This window comes from Nematostella vectensis, chromosome 6 (assembly GCF_932526225.1).
Source record: "Nematostella vectensis chromosome 6, jaNemVect1.1, whole genome shotgun sequence".
NCBI classification, from domain to species: domain Eukaryota; kingdom Metazoa; phylum Cnidaria; class Anthozoa; order Actiniaria; family Edwardsiidae; genus Nematostella; species Nematostella vectensis.
Window position 1 is genome coordinate 10905946 of NC_064039.1, and position 16391 is coordinate 10922336.

Below are 16391 nucleotides of genomic sequence, written 5' to 3' on the forward strand. Positions count from 1 at the left end.
TGTATCGTATACAATGTATTTAATTGCTGAGCTAAAGCTTTACGGTTAGGCTGCCGATTTCGGCCCGCCTTCAGCACCCTGTATAATATCCGGGTCTATTAGCTCGCCTTGGTTATCTATCTATCTAGGGACTGCTTCACCCCTCGTACTCTTGAACATCCTGTGTAAATTCGGGCCGCGGAGGCTTGGGCTAGTGTAAATCAAGATGGCGGCCAAGTGGTCGAGGTTCGGTCTTGTCAGCGCTCGTAGCGTTTTGTGGACTTGCTTGAGACATTCACAACAGAGAAACCAGCCTCAACATCTCTATGCTCTTAGAAGGTTAGTATGCGTTTGATATCAGTAAAAGGGCCGTAGTCTAATAGGACAATATACAGTCTGCCTGTATCCCCGGCCCTACCAATCGGATCGGTAATTCCAATAAGGTAATGGTACGTATGGACACATTAGATTTACGCTTAAATATCCCGCGTTCAAAACACAATTGAGTCTTAGGTTTTAAAGCTAGAAATCACTGACTATTAAACATAATAGTTCGACCAATTTAACAAAAATTCGATGGTTAAATTTGGGAGAAATTAATCGTTTGTAAGACGTGTTGTAAAGCCCTATTATCGGATACCTAGCCTTATTATCGGACAGCAGCTTCCTTCTAAAAAAACAACGGGAAGATCATGCTTCATTTTCATTTAAATACTGCAGACAATAATTGTTGACATATGTACTTTGCAAAACTCACGATAGTTTTTAGTTTGAGACTCTTTCTTCTCCGTAGCAAGCGATTCAAAACACATGCAACGTGCATGTTACAAACTGCACGGCGAAATGTGCGTTTGCTCATGGATTGCTCAAATTTATGTTGAATTGTTCGATGATTGCTTGGCTGTTCAACAATAGGGCACCGAGGTTAGGTACAAACAATTCGAACTATCATGAAGTGTCTACGGAAACAAAGGCCAAATACATCCTTGGAGATCAACAACAAAATTGGCGTTTGTGCCAAGCGACTTTCATCACGATCGGTAAATCTTGGACTTTTTAGGGCTTCTTTTCGTCCTTGCATATTCAACTCAAAGAGAGGATTTCAATGGCCATTTTGCGATGTGTGAGAGAAACTTATTTCTATTTTTGCCAAAAAATAAACAGTCGTAAAAAGCTTTGGAATACATGTTTTCTGAATGTTGTTTCTTCCACTCGATGGGTCATTTTTCGGGGTGTGTTCCTGTTGCCCTAAAGTGTCCGATAATAGGGCACTCTCCAATAATAGGTACCACTACCTTAACCCTTTCAGGCCTAAGTTTCCAGAGCTGACAAATGAGCCCCTGTCCTGAATTAATTAACCTCACACAACTGAAGTTATAGTCACCTTCAAACATTGCTTTATCGTAAGGAAACTACTGATTATTGTAGCTAACAATATAGAAATTGCTTACTCCCCATATAATAAGTATTCTTTTAAGCCTAAAATGGGGTCAAACAAGCTTGGTTTAAGAGAATTACAAAGCAATGAAAATCATGTTTTTGAATTTCCCGCCACTAATCCACCTATTGTACAGTCTTTGTCAAGAGAAGCAGAAAGCTATAGAAACTAGAATTCAGTGGCATGGAGTATTAAACTAAGCTCTGATGTTATTGCTGTCCTTTCCTCAAGCAGGGGAATGTCCGTATTTCAGTTTATTTGTTGTCGTCTCTGCGCTGCTGGTGCCATTCACACCTCCCACGCACAAGTGAACATCACACTTTCGGCACCCGTTTCGCGTTTCCTTTGCACGTTTCACTGCCTGATTTCCAGCTTTTAGGCGCTTGTTCTTAGATTGGCAGTTTTTACAGGCTTTCGCCTTGTCTGCCAATTTCTCCGAAAAGTGCTCGACATCCGCGATAACCGGGAGAACGCGTGGACGTCCGGCTCGCTGTCTTCCCTCGTAAGTTCCAATGAGGCTCTTTGCGAGTGCAAGTCTAAACTCGAAGTTAGTAAGTTTCGCTTCAGCACTCTGGCCATGGAGCTGCAATGCGTTGATTATTGAGATGTCCATGTAAAAATAAAATAAATATTTCCACCATTTCACATGTCGTCTTGAGGATACCGTATAGTATGAGCGATGCTGATCGCTGAGGTCAACAATGCCCATCATGATGGTGATGCCGAGAAACGCCTTCAGTTCTTCGACTGTTAGAGGTTTGATGTTTCCCTCTTTGTCGAACCAATTCGCGTCCTTAGCTTTCTTCCTTCCTTCTTCGTCAAACTCGTCAGTGTTGCATTGAACCGCATACATATTAGTCTCGGTCACAATGAGTTCTATCACCTTTGATTTGAAAAACAACTCAAAGAAAGATAGGGGAGACAAGTTTCCAGGTAGGTTTTTCGGGCCGCATCTAGGAGTGAAGTCAGGAATAGAGATCGGCGAAGAATTTCTCGACAAATCTCGTCTTCAATGTCTTCGCTCTCGTGGCCTTCGTCTTCGGAAGAGCTATCCGAGCTTGAACCGCCAATTTCTTGGCTTTCAAAGCCCTCAAACTCTTCATCATCAGACTCTCCGAAGATATCTTCAAACCATGAATCCATTTGGTCAAAATGGAGTTCAAAACAGTGTAAAAAACGGTGGTTTATCGCAGTAGATATTGTTCGAATGATCGCAAGTTGTATAAGAAAGTTGTGTGAAATTTCACGCTCTATCTACTGAAGCACATGGCATTCCCATATAAGGAAGTGGTAAAGAGTTATTGGTCAGTTTTTGAAGGTCACTAGGGAAAACGTCAAATGACGTTCACCGTAAGATAACGCTATGTAACGCAACACGTCATTTGACGTTCACCGGCCTGAAAGGGTTAATCAATAGTTATCAATAAAAATAAATATCAATCAATCGATTAATATCGGAAATCAATAGAAATCTATAACGTGAAACTGTGTGAGTATCGATTATTATCAAGTTTTTATTGAAAAATATTGAAATTATCAATTATTATTGATTACATTGATAAATATCTTTTCTGTACATTGCATCAAAATGTAACACCCTTAACCCACATGATCAATTTTTTTACTTTGTTTATCCAAATAAAATCAGATAGATAAAATTAAGATAAACAATGAGTCTTTATATTGTTTCTAAAGGGCTGAATCTTACCATTTGCAAACCACATTCACAAAAAACAAGATAACAACAACATGTATTTACTAAAGGTTCTTTATTAACCCATATAATTCTCGATAAAAGGAGATTATTGAACACTACTCAGCTGTTATATTAGCTGGGAAGCATAAGTACAACCCTCAATGTATAAGTACGAAGAATTAACCCATATAATTCTCGATAAAAGGAGATTATTGAACACTACTCAGCTGTTATATTAGCTGGGAAGCATAAGTACAACCCTCAATGTATAAGTACGAAGAACTTATAAAACGATGTATAAAGCCCTGTTCATATGTTGCGTTTCTGCCTTGCCGAACCGATTGTTGTGTCTGCAGTTAACAAACATTTACAGATGAACCCATGCTGAGAAGCTAAATGTATCATTTCCAGTTCACAGGGTAACAGTGATTCAATTTTCCAGCCGTCAGTTTTAAATATAAGAAATCGATAAAATCCGATATTAATCGATAATAATCAATATAATTGAATACTTTTGGGCTGTGATTATTATTATCAATTTCCAATATCAATCAATAATAATCAACTGATCAATATCGATTAATATTGATTAATTTGATTAGTTTCCAATTATGGGTTGGTAGGGCTGGGCTGTAATGTAGAAATCAAATCAGTCCAACCTTTGCATTTGGTATGAGAATAATGTACAGACTGAGCGAAAGATTATTACATTCGCATATTATGGATTACAAGCTTACCACTAAAAGACCTGGAGTAATTTCAAGTGAAGGGCATAGCATAACGACAGCAGGCACATAGCTGAACAAGAGGACTGCGGGTGCCAACTAAGCAGGTGTTCTACCAATGATGTAGCATTTCAAAATTGCATCTGCCACAAGCTCTAGCCCAGATTTGTGTGAGACACCATTCTGGCTTTCAGAGGGAAAACATAAAAAATATGCTGCAATAATGATAATGGTTTGATAAGCATAAGATAGACTAAGGCACTCTAGAGGAACATAGAGACATCTAGCCTAAAAATTGGATTGGAGGCTGATTTTCCTGGCTCTTCCACCTGTAAGAAATCAGTGATTTGTTAAGGTTTTTTAAAATACTGATATGTCTTCCTTCCCTTTTGCAGCTATTCAACAAGAGTTGGGCCTCTGCAATCTTTGAGTGCAGAGCTTCCCACATCAACATCTCCTCAACCAGAAGTATCAACATCAACATCAGATAGGCACACTAAATACACCATTCTGTGAGTGACAATGAAGCCCTGACATTCATATCTACAGTACAGTCTGTAGTCTGGCTGTAATGAGACACATACAGTCAAACTACATGCTTATCGAGTGTACTTCATGCACCAAACTTCATGCACTTGTTTTCCTAAATAGCTTCTTTGAAGTCCTGTAAGAATCTTCGGGGCTACAAGACAATTTTTACCTAACATGACTATATAACAGGTAAAAATAAAACTGGGGGGAATTGTTTTGAGCATAAATCTTAAATGTTACAGATCAGAATCTGATGACACTATCGTCAAACCCAAACCTGCTGACTCCCACAGAAACCAATCTGCCTTTGATGATGAACTTGTCAAGTAAGCCATTAGGTCCCCCCTATATGTATATTGATACTGTACAATGTTTGACTCGAGTCCCTTACACTTTATTGCCACCCTAAAGTTTTATACATTGTTGCATACATTGTTCTTTGGTTCTGTTCACAGTAAGTTTGTCAACTGCATGATGTGGGATGGGAAAAAGTCTTTATCACAAAACATCTTCACTCAGGTAAACTTGGAAAACCAATAAACTTTTTGTTGACAGATTGTACTAACCAATTATTTGGTTGAGGGGCTGTCATCAAGGAGGGGGGAGGTACTCAGCCTAAACCATGACAGGAGGGAGGGGGTGTCTGACAAACCCAGACAGAAAAATACAGAGGATAGAAGTGACTGACACCATTGCTAGTTGATAAGACTAGGTTAAGAAATGCAGCAAACTTCAAAGGCCAAACCTTTTTTTTTGCTGCTGTCATGTGGTTGTGTAGGTACACTTGTCAACCATACAGCATCATAGGATATTTGGTGTAAAAGAAAAATGCACTTCATTTTTTTACAAACTCCTCACTATTGAAAAGCAGATTTGCACAAATCATATTAAATTTTGCTTGCCGGTAAACTCACTTAGATTGTCAATAGAGGTCTATGCTATTTAGGATTTAAGCCCCAATTGGCACAAAACATACATAATAAAATAGCAAAGTTTCAATTATATTAATAAATGATATGTGTCCGCATATTCATATTAATCAATCTCATACAATATGGTCTTGTGCTGTACACTTGGTTTGTGTATGGCTGTGATCACAGGGTTATTCAACATCAGAGAGCAGACCAGTCTTCTCTACTAACTATGCTGAATCCAACTTCCATACTCCCCCCACCCCCCTCCCCCTTCCCAAACCTCCCAATACAAAAGCTACAAACGGCAAATTAAATGTTGATAATTTTCAGTGGAAAATGCTTTTCATGTGTTCACGTCATATTTCTAGTATAACTCCTTTGTACCCCACCTCCCCCTTACTAGGAACCCCATTCTCCTTTCAATGTTGTAGTCTAACACCTGCGACCTTAGTCCTCAACATTGAATAGGGGTAAGGGGGGAAGTTTTGTGTTTTCATTTAAAAAAAAAACAGGATATTGAGTATATAACTGATTAAGAAATCATTTTATCACCATTTAATTTGGCGATTGTAGTAACTAACCACCAACAACAAAATCTTATCATGGATTCTATACCCAAAATAATATACTAACTATAGTTTTGCCAAATTAGGCTTCACTAAGGAGATTTATTATAACCCACTCATTTTCCCTGTATTCATTTTTTCAGGCAATGCAAGAAATAAAAAAGCAACAATTAGAAAAGTGAGTGATTTAGGATTAAAGAGAAGATCATCTGCTAAATAGATATGTTATCCAGATATTTTGGCATGCTATATCAGAGAGTTAAAAAAATGGTGCTCATTACAATCCAGTGTAGCCTGCTTGCAGGCGGTACTCGGTTATCATCGCGGAAAACCCTCTCCGTTTGATGATCGGGCGCCATATTGTATTCTAAGCTCGGTTATCATCGCGGAAAACCCTCTCCGTTTGATGATCGGGCGCCATATTGTATTCTAAGCCGCACGGTTCCTTGGGGCGAGCGCAAAAACTGACGCTTTTACGCTCGCCCCCAGAAACCGTGCGGCTTAGAATACAATATGGCGCCCGATCATCGAACGGAGAGGGTTTTCCACGATGATAACCGAGTACCGCCTGCAAGCAGGCTAAATCCAGTGCTTTTATTGGATTGATGATCTAATTCTTTTGATTATATTCTAACAGGCAAAGATCGTCCTCAGAACCTGAGAGCATAACGACAGACCCCACGGAGATATTTCACCAAGCAATAGAGAATGTCAAACCTGTGGTTGGATGCATTCCTCTGAGAAAAGCAGGAAAAGTATTCCAGGTTTGTTCAAGTTCGCCCCTTCATGGCGTTTTTGTATTGATAAAATAACACTTGCAACCCGATTTTTGCGCTTCTTAAATTGCGAACTTACTTGATTCCTGTTTGTCACCTCTTTGAAGAGCAATTTTCTATTTATGGTAATCCTTGTCAGAAAAAGACACCAAGTTATCTCTTTTGCAGGTTCCATCACCACTAAATCCTATTCGCCGCCGGTTCTTTGCAATCAAGTGGATTATAGACGCTGCGCGTGACCAATCAGGGCCCAAGAACGCTCGCATGCACAAGAAGCTAGCTAAAGAGCTCCTTGATGCGTATAACAATGAGGTAAGAATCTAGGCGTATCATTCACATATCAATCTACGTCCTGGATACCCCAAGATAGTTTTTAAGCGCCAAAGAAGTAATTTGCGAACAGTCTTTAAGATTTGACGATTCTAGCTAGATGCCTTGTTTGTGTTTTTTGCCATCATTGACAATGCATGGCTTCTTGTAGGGTACTGCAATTCTTGTTTGTGTTTTTTGCCATCATTGACAATGCATGGCTTCTTGTAGGGTACTGCAATTCTTGTTTGTGTTTTTTGCCATCATTGACAATGCATGGCTTCTTGTAGGGTACTGCAATTCTTGTTTGTGTTTTTTGCCATCATTGACAATGCATGGCTTCTTGTAGGGTACTGCAATTCGAAAGAAACAAGATCTACACAAGCGTGCTGAAGCCAACCGCGCCTTTGCGCATTACAGATGGTGGTGAATACGAATATTGTAAAGATGTGCAATAAAAACTGATGTTCTTATTATCTGTTGCGTCGTTTAGCTTATTCATTGTGCTCATCACGCTTATCACTTGAAGAATTAAGTGAAGTTTTCGATGCAGGCCCTTTGAAATGACCCTGTGTCTTCCTTTGTGGCTCCCGAGCTTCACCATTTTCACGCGATAACGCATTTTGCTAAGTCCTGGACGCGCGCTACTGAAACTTTAAGCCTCTGGTACCCCGATAAAACGTTGAATTTTTGGTACCCCAGTAAAGCTTTGAGCCTCTGGTACCCCGGTGAAGATTTGGGCTCTGGTACCCCGATAAAACGTTGAGCTTTTGGTACCCTAGTGAAAAGCTTTGAGCCTCTGGTACCCCGTTGAAGATTTGAGCCTCTAATCCCCGATAAAACATCGAGCTTTTGGTACCCATGTAAAAATTTGAGCCTTTCGTAACCCGATAAAACATTGAGCTTTTGGTACCCATGGGAAGATTTGAGCCTCTGGTACCCCGATGAAACATTGAGCTTTTGGTACCGATGTAAAAATTTGAGCCTTTCGTAACCCGATAAAACATTGAGCTTTTGGTACCCATGGGAAGATTTGAGCCTCTAGTACCCCGATAAAACATTGAGCTTTTGGTACCCCAGTGATTCTTTGAGTCTTTGGTACCTCAGTGAAGCTTTTAGCTTCTCGTAACCTGGTGCAAATTTCAGGCTCTGATACCCGTGTAAAATTCTGCCCCTACATAAAAGAACATACAAGTGATGCGTCTTCTGCTTGCACTTTCTTGACTTTCGTTTGGCTGCGGCGCTGAAATCGTTAACCTCGATTAACCTAATCGTTAAGTGTGGCTTTTTATTTTTTTTTTCGTTTATCTTTTGCAGCTTACTTTCTGTTAATTTCCATGATCACTGAATTTCCGAATAAGTTCATGTCAAAATTATTGTGAACGTTAGGCCAGCTTCGACATCTTTCTCTAAAACTTAGTCTAATTCGTTTAATAGCTTTAAAAAAAGTCATGTTTCAATGGGAGTTCGTTCAATTCCTTTATTCTCATTTCACACCCCTAGATACATCAATTCGAATTTAACATACGTCCAGCGTTTTCAATATGTGACTTCGAGCATGATGGGTTCCTGTTTCTCGCACCTCCCGGGTTTTTTTACTATTGATCTGGGGCACGTTGTTCATGGTCATCTTTTCGGGTGGTAAAACATGTGTGATTGGGCCCTGTACTGATGATTTAGGGCACGAGTTGTTCATGGTCATCTTTTCGGGTGGTAAACATGTGTAATTGAACCCTGTACTGATGATTTAGGGCACGAGTTGTTCATGGTCATCTTTTCGGGTGGTAAACATGTGTAATCGTAAAGAACAGATCACACGGCCTCCATTTTTTTCTTTTATCTTTTGCAGCTTTTTTCTTTTAATTTCCATGATCACTGAATTTCCGAATAAGTTCATGTCAAAGTTACAGTGAATATTAGGCCAGCTTCGATATCTTTCTTTAACACTTAGTGTGGATCCGTTTGATAGCTTAAAAAAGTCGTGTTTCAATGGGAGTTCGTTCAACTCCTTTATTCTCATTTTCATACCTCTAGATAAATCAAATTGATTTTTAACATACGTCCAGCGTTTTCAATACATTTTTATGAGGACCTTTTTTATAAAAACGTCCAGCCTGAGGTTTCACCAAATTTTAAGAACATGCCAAGAACATGCTGAGGCTCAGATAGCAGAAAACAATTCTGTTTTATCCTGATGCGTTCTAAAATGCAGAATCAAATCGAGCTCATAGTAACAAACTTATTATTGCTATTGATTATTAGTGTAATTCTCTTCCTTATAATTTATTGGGTATTATAGCCTTAAAATGTCCCAAAAACAACATGCTGAGGCTCAGATAGTAGAAAAAAAATTCTGTTTTATCCTGATGCGTTCTAAAATGCAGAATCAAATCGTGCTCATAGTAACAAACTTATTATTGCTATTGATCATTAGTGTAATTCTCTTCCTAATAATTCATTGGGTATTACAGCCTTAAAATGTCCCAAAAATAAGAACGGCCCAGCCTCAACTGAAAATTCGAGCACGAGGGGTTTCTGTTTCTCACACCCCTCCGGGTTTTTTCACTATTGATATTGGGGTACGAGTTGTTATGATCATCTTTTCGGGTGGTAAACATGTGTAATTGGGCCCTGTACTGATGATTTAGGGCACGAGTTGTTCATGGTCATCTTTTCGGGTGGTAAACATGTGTAATTTGACCCACGGTCGGAAAGAACAGATCGCACGCCTTCTATGTGAGCATTTCCGGTCTATTCTTGGATAATAACTGTCAAAATGGCCCGGAAGGTTGAAGGATCGCAGACGTGACGTCAGTAATACAGTAAAGATAACCTTGAGTGCTCTTTTACCAAAAGCTTTCGGCGCCGCGCGGTCATCCCTGCCTTGAACATGCACGTTTTAATGTTTTCTATCTGCCGTGCTCTGCTTCTGTAACGCCTGCGCGCGTGTAAAGTGGCCCACAATAAAACCGACACGATCTGAGTACCCGGATGCAGGTTATAGCCTAGCTCTTACAGCTCATATGTCGCAACTCAATGATTATCGCCCGCACGTCATTCTAACTTATACATACACCTCTTCTCGAAGCTTCCGCCTGCATTTCCACTGATTCTTGACGTTGGTTGCGAGCCGGTATATGCGATTGCCGTCTACCAGCATTAGTTATTGTGCAGCCTGAGGAAGCGGCAATTACTGCTATCATGTCGTCGTTTTTGTCAAGTCGTGGCCGTCGTATTGACGAATACCCGAGTGTATTGGCACGCGCTTGGAGCAACCAACTGGAAGATGGATTCCATGCTACAAAAAACCCAGAGGTAAGAACTGCAATACCATCATGATATCAGCAAATACTCCTTATTATTATAATACCACCCTTTTCAGTGTGTGTGATAAATATTATGTTGATGATCTAACAATGCATTGAGTATAAGAGATGGCATATAAACATTATTTATACGTTAAGTAAATAGCAGGGCTTATTAGTTTGATTTGTTAGTAAATGGAATAGCTCGATACAATGGTACTCGACGGGGGTTCATGGGGTTAACTACATTCCCTTTCACAAGTTTGGAAAACAGCCGACGGCAGCAGTCATAACCAGCTTAAATACCGGACAAGCTATAAGATACCAGTCCAGTTATTTGTAATTTCTTTGTATTTACTGGCTCGTTCTATAGAAATCGGTGTAAGAAGTCCCATTGTGAAGCCTCTGTGGACGGTTGTTCTGAACTTGCTCTCCAGAAATCCCCTTAGTCCAGTTGCCAGTGGTTGTCATTTTGACACGGTAAAGTGCTCTTTTGCGTCAATCCGGTGCAAACGGAGACGCTTACGGGCCAATCCCCTAGCTATCAATAAGCTATGTTTTTACCTGTATTTCACATGGAATTCCGCACTCAGTAATTTGGGTCAACTTCCCCACCGTGCGTGTGTGAGGATTTAGCATGCATTTTCTTTTCTTTGCAAAGCCGGATATCGGACCCTTTTTTCGAAATCGAGGCCTATGGGCTGTCACTTATAAGATTTCTCAAGATCTTTTTTATTAATTATGTGGACTGCTTCTTCCAAAGCTCATTGAATGCCTTTCTTTCAGTGAAAGATGCTATCTGCTAGTATTGCTTCCCTGTCAAATGTTCACTTGTTATTGTTATCCATGTTCAAAGATCAAGTATCCAATATATAGAAAAATCAGAACATACTTGAAATCGGATCATTTTCTGCATCCAAAAGATGAGCGGATCTAGCGCTCGACTCCTATTGCTAGTCTCAAGCTACCTGCGGTACGGGATACCTGTGTTACAGTTGACAGTTCCAAGATGGCGGACACATGAGATGTTTTGAGTCTAAGCGAAAGATGGAGAATTCTCTTTCTTTGCGCGGTAATAGACTAGCTGCTATCCCCAGAAATTCAGAACCAAATCTAGAAAAGTTGGATCAAGATAGCTACCATCCGTCGCGGAACCCTGGGGTGAAACATCTCGGTTTTTCCATTATGTCCTGTTGTGTTCGTAGTGTTGTTGGGAGAGCAATAGATTAAATTCTATCTTTTTATCTTTAGGGTGTAATCAATCTTGGTACAAGTGAAAACAAGTTAATGTATGATGTTCTCTCACAAAAGGTTTGTGCTCTCCGTAGTTTTTATGGTTCACCACATTTTTCTGATTGCTAGTAATGATCTACAACCCTTATCGAAAGTTTTTTTTCCATGTTATAGTGACGTTTACGTTTGATTTCTGTTCAGTTCCAGGAAAATGTATCTCATGATGTTCTTAAGGAGCACACACAGTATTGTGACTTTGGTGGCCTACCAAGGTACATAAACGAGACACCTTTGAAGATGTCTGTAGAATGACCCAGATCCTTGCTTATGCTAGTCATCCAGTTGAATGTATAGATCTTGGAGCTTAATCCTGCATTGTCACCATAAAATAGCGTGGATTCTATTAGATTCTATTGTCTTTAAACAGTTGAGGTTTCCTCTGTAAGTAAACTAGTGATAATGTGGCTTAAAGTATGTTAAACTAATTATGTTTTTGTTATTACTATTTAACTTTGTATACTTGTGTTTGCTTTTTTTTCTAGTTTCAAAAAAGCAGTAGCTGATTTTTTAAATTATTATATGAAGCCAGCTGAAACCATTGACCCAAATAATGTAAGTCCTCAAGATTGGTGACTTGAACACTCGCACATAACTTACAGTATTTTGGTAAGATCTTTCAAAGTGAAACTGTAAATTTAATGCAAACCTCTTTTTATTCTAGTTATTGGTCCAGAATGGCTGTGCTACAGTAGTTGAGGCTCTAGGTACAGTTTTAGCTGATCCAGGAGGTATGTCAAATATTTTGTGATATGTTTAGATCTCTTTACTACTTATCCCCATCTTCCCTTGTGGGAAATAGGGCCGCGACACCGTGACGCCACTCTTGGCGGTCCTTTGCAACTTTTAGTGCCTCGCCCCAAGTCAATCCCATCTCTAGCAGCTCAGCCTGGATTGTTCTTCGCCAAGTTGTTTTAGGCCGTCCAGGCCTAGATCTACAGAGTGAGCTAACTTTTTTTTATTTCAGATGGAATCCTTATTCCTGCCCCATATTATGGGGGTTTTAATGCCGACCTCTGCCAGAGGGCTCAAGTGGTGCCTTTCCCAGTCTATTTATCCAGCAAGGTACAAACATGATGAATTTGGTGCATACATTGCTACACTGCATACTAAAGCCTTTTCCATTAATGATCCTTTTTGTAGCCAGGGCCTGGTGAGAATGGACCATTTCAGCTATCTGTGTGGAGACTAGAGGACGCACTGGATAAAGCTAAGAAGCAAGTATGTATTTATTGATTGTTTGATGCTACACTGTAGCATTGTAAATAAGATATGTGATCGCCGTACATTTCATTTTTGTTTTATGTGAGCACTGAGGACCTGTGTCAAGCACCCTAGCAATGGGCTTAAAGCCACATTGTCACCAGTTTACTTCTGGTCGATTGCGTAAAAATATCCGATGATTTTTAACCGAAAACACGAAAAATATTTAAAAATATTGAAAGCAGTGTGTCTATTGGAAGTTTCTTTGAGGATTTTATTGATAATTTAGATCGGATGGCCTATTAAATATCTCGGATTTTAATAGATTACTGTATCATTTAATGGTTGAGGCTTCGGTCATACCTCCAGAAGTAAACTGGTGACAATGCGGCTTTAAGATAGAAAGGGAGGGTTAAGCATAGAGCTTATTTCTAGTTTTCCCATGCTTATTCTTAAGGCGGAGATGCTGCTTTATATGAATTTGGTCTCTTGATATAATATAGAGATTATAACCTGCAGTATTTTGTTTCAGGGTGTTACCATACGTGGTATCTTACTCACTAACCCAAACAATCCAGTGGGGAATATCTATTCAGATGAGCTATTACAAGACTGTCTAGACTTTGCTCACAAGTATGTGCTTAACTGTATGGACTTGAAGCATATTTGAAATGGCACTTGATTCAGATTGTCTTTTCTCTTGACAGGCATAAATTACATGTCATTTTTGATGAGATATACATGCTCTCAGTCTTCAAGAAAGAGTATTCATTTAAAAGCATTTTAAGTTTCAAAAAGTAAGTATAGGATTTATTGTAAAAAGTAAGCAAAAAATTATATAACTGTTTACTTTACACTTCAGATGATACCCACTTTGACTCTATTAAAATTATAAATGTGAAGATTTGATTAAAATCAAATTTAAGACAGGTTACATATTTATCAGATGAAAATGTTGACATAACCAAACTAATATCTTGTTATTTTGTTATTAAAGCATTCCTGACAGAGAGCGATTGCATGTCATTTGGGGCTTCAGTAAGGTCAGAAGGAGACACTACTCCCTAGTTGTACAATGCCCTATCCCATGTGCAAATAACTGATCAGCCCCAGGCAGGCAGGCGGGGCGGGGTGGGGGGGGGAGATTTTATTTACTTATTTAGTTAACCATTTTCTTTTAGGTAGCTTGTTTTAGCTTGCAGTGGTACTCAACATTCCTTCTTTATAGTGGCCCTTCCAATGGAGTGGCTTGGTTCGTCCTCTCTTTTCTCCATGTTTTATCTTTTGTTAGGACAAGATTTGGTCATCCTTTGGTTTTGCCATGGCTGTTACTTTGTTATTGATATTTCCTGGTATCCATAAAAAATGGCAAGCTTGCTGAGATGGAACAGGACCCCTCCCCCCTCTTATTCACTATGGCTTTCCAAATGTCTGTACTGTACTTTTTATTTATTTTTAATATATCTTTACTTTTTGCAGGATTTTGGAGTTTCTGGATTTAGATGTGGAGTCCTTCATACATGGAATAAGAAAGTCCAGAGCTCTTTACGATGGATAGCATATTTCCAGTCTGTCCCTACACCTACACAGGTGTGCTGAGTATCATTACTTTTTAAAGACGTTTTTTGTGGCTTGGACTATCTTATTCATACAAACCTAGGGGTGGCAAATGGTTCCTAGAAATATTCACTTTTTTATATTTTTTTCTTTGTAGGGTCTGGGATCTCGGGGTTTTAAAAAAGCTAGTTTCTCAGATGGTCTTCTTGGGGTCTTGAAATTTTTTGGATTGAACATTTGCCACCCCTAAACCTGGATTAGACTATTTTCTCAGATTTCCTGTGTGTATTGATGGATACTTTACTGCATGATAATCTTTAATTTCTATCTAAAATGATCAAAAGCAACGTCATTTTCATTTGACTTGTTTTTCAGATATTGCTGACCAATCTTATAGAAGATAAAGGTAATACTGTAGTTATAAATGGTACTTTTTATCTGCTAAAGGAATATTGATTTAACTAATTTTTAATTATTTTTTTTAAAATTAAAAGTATAATGGTAACATCAAAATAACTCCTTTTTATCTTTAGACTGGATCAATAACGTGTTCCTCCCAGCAAATCATCAGCGACTAAGGGAATGCTACCAGCTTGTCTGTGACAGCTTTAAGGAGGCTAAGATCCCCTACATAGACATCCAGGCTGGGCTCTTTGTATGGGCGGACTTCAGGGAGGTAAGGCGTGACTTTATACTTGACTACACTCTATAAGTTAACAATGTGCCTCCAACTTATGCCACCTTGAAGTAGTGACCTGTCTGTAACCCATTCTTTATGAATTACAGATAATGCCTTCATTGACATTTGAGGAGGAACTGGCGCTTTTCGAGAAATTCATTGAGCATAAAGTATACATCACTCCAGCTCAAGCATTCTTCTGTGACGAACCTGGGTGGTTCCGATTAGTTTTTGCTACAGATCCAGAAGAGCTCAAACTCGGTATGTATATTGCGACTCATAGTCAACATCCAATTATACTTTCAGCTTACATAGCACCTCCAATTATAGATGAGGGAGGCATGCTCCCAGACCCAGGGGTTCAGGGGTTGCGAAGAACCCACCCCAACTTGGCTGGAAGGCCCGCTCTAATTAATAAGGAAAATTAAGTGCCACTTCGACCCAGGACAAGATACCTAAGAGGAAATGGTCCGCTATATAAGTAAATGACCCCCCCCCCCCCCCCCTCAGCTCAAATTCCTGGGTATATAGGCGTGTACCAGGAGTGTACCAGGATTTGCTGAGGGAAGTGACACAGTCATAGGTATCATCCTTTTTGGGTCTGCTAGCTATAGATAAGATTTATGAATAAAGGGATATTCTTTTTAAATGGTGCAAATACAAACAATGCGTTCATTTTGAGCCATTGAATAGATGTGTTGTAATCTTGATCGCTCATTGATCTCATATTGAAAATTACCTTGAAAAAAAAAACACACCTATGTTTTTTTTATCCCTAGGGATGACCCGTGTATTGATGTGCTTCGAGAAGTTACGAGAGGAGGTAGCCAATAAGAAAAGACTTCTCGAAGGGAAAACACCGACAGAAAGTACAGGTCTAGAGCAGAATGGCGCCTCGTGTCGTGTGCTGGCCGGAGTAGCATCGCTTGACGAGGCTGGAGACACGTTAGAGGACCTTGCCAGGGCGTTACGGAAACAGATACAGAACAGTGACTGGCTACAGAAGAATACTGCCGAAAAATGGACTCAAGAAAACCCCGATCTCGCTAAAGTTTTTATGGACCTGAAGGATTCAGAATGAGTAATTTTGTGTCGCTGCAGTGATGTTAAGCTTAGTTCTAAATGAGATTTCAAAGAGGAACAGCGTGTTGTAACATCGACAAGTTAAGGGCGTGTGTATGAGTGCAGAGACATTGTTAGTACTCGGTGAAATGCTATCCTCTAATAAGTAATTAAACGTCGACAACTAAAACAACGTATTTAAAGAGTCCCCTACAGTCGCCATTTTGGCATCCTAGAATTACTCACAATATTTGTCTTCCAATATTTAAAGAAAATACAATAGCAAAGGTTTGACCGACTAATACTCTTTATTTTGAGGTATTTTCTGACCCTGTTACAATAAAGAATCATATTTCTCTGA

At 39.4% G+C, this 16391-nt stretch overlaps 3 protein-coding genes across 5 annotated transcripts; 2 read left to right on the top strand and 1 right to left on the bottom strand.

The window, feature by feature from the left end:
* Positions 1 to 164: 164 nt before the first annotated feature.
* Positions 165 to 7410, top strand: LOC5503807 (30S ribosomal protein S7). 2 transcript variants are annotated; one of them, XM_001624703.3, is made up of 8 exons: positions 165 to 318; positions 4234 to 4350; positions 4612 to 4695; positions 4825 to 4888; positions 5993 to 6027; positions 6487 to 6613; positions 6794 to 6937; positions 7284 to 7410. In XM_001624703.3, exons 1-8 carry the CDS (start codon positions 206 to 208, stop codon positions 7362 to 7364), a joined length of 765 nt encoding a protein of 254 aa, XP_001624753.2. In that variant the 5' UTR covers positions 165 to 205; the 3' UTR covers positions 7365 to 7410. The 2 variants fall into 2 exon arrangements, with proteins under 2 accessions (XP_001624753.2, XP_048584921.1); XM_048728964.1 differs by lacking the exon at positions 4612 to 4695.
* On the bottom strand, positions 1354 to 2409 carry LOC116611620. Its single transcript, XM_032372013.2, has one exon. The coding sequence runs from the start codon at positions 2268 to 2270 to the stop codon at positions 1644 to 1646; it is 627 nt and encodes a 208-aa protein (XP_032227904.1). The 5' UTR covers positions 2271 to 2409; the 3' UTR covers positions 1354 to 1643.
* Positions 7411 to 9821: 2411 nt separating the features above from the next.
* On the top strand, positions 9822 to 16391 carry LOC5503782 (1-aminocyclopropane-1-carboxylate synthase-like protein 1). 2 transcript variants are annotated; one of them, XM_032372028.2, is made up of 15 exons: positions 9822 to 10249; positions 11491 to 11550; positions 11674 to 11744; positions 12015 to 12084; positions 12194 to 12260; positions 12497 to 12594; positions 12673 to 12750; positions 13265 to 13365; positions 13440 to 13529; positions 13730 to 13775; positions 14212 to 14322; positions 14665 to 14695; positions 14823 to 14965; positions 15076 to 15229; positions 15748 to 16391. In XM_032372028.2, exons 1-15 carry the CDS (start codon positions 10136 to 10138, stop codon positions 16047 to 16049), a joined length of 1536 nt encoding a protein of 511 aa, XP_032227919.1. In that variant the 5' UTR covers positions 9822 to 10135; the 3' UTR covers positions 16050 to 16391. The 2 variants fall into 2 exon arrangements, with proteins under 2 accessions (XP_032227919.1, XP_001624752.2); XM_001624702.3 differs by lacking the exon at positions 9822 to 10249 and adding an exon at positions 11071 to 11400.

What these genes read in the sequence shown, in the direction of transcription:
- LOC5503807 (XM_001624703.3), top strand. Translation starts at nt 206, where the DNA reads ATGGCGGCCAAGTGGTCGAGGTTCGGTCTTGTCAGCGCTCGTAGCGTT. An exon ending in CACACTAAATACACCATTCT is followed by an intron (nt 4,351 to 4,611) that starts GTGAGTGACAAT and finishes TAAATGTTACAG; the next exon opens with ATCAGAATCTGATGACACTA. An exon ending in CACAAAACATCTTCACTCAG is followed by an intron (nt 4,889 to 5,992) that starts GTAAACTTGGAA and finishes TCATTTTTTCAG; the next exon opens with GCAATGCAAGAAATAAAAAA.
- LOC116611620 (XM_032372013.2), bottom strand. Translation starts at nt 2,270, where the DNA reads ATGTATGCGGTTCAATGCAACACTGACGAGTTTGACGAAGAAGGAAGG.
- LOC5503782 (XM_001624702.3), top strand. Translation starts at nt 11,260, where the DNA reads ATGAGATGTTTTGAGTCTAAGCGAAAGATGGAGAATTCTCTTTCTTTG. An exon ending in ATCCGTCGCGGAACCCTGGG is followed by an intron (nt 11,401 to 11,490) that starts GTGAAACATCTC and finishes TTTTATCTTTAG; the next exon opens with GGTGTAATCAATCTTGGTAC. An exon ending in ATGATGTTCTCTCACAAAAG is followed by an intron (nt 11,551 to 11,673) that starts GTTTGTGCTCTC and finishes ATTTCTGTTCAG; the next exon opens with TTCCAGGAAAATGTATCTCA.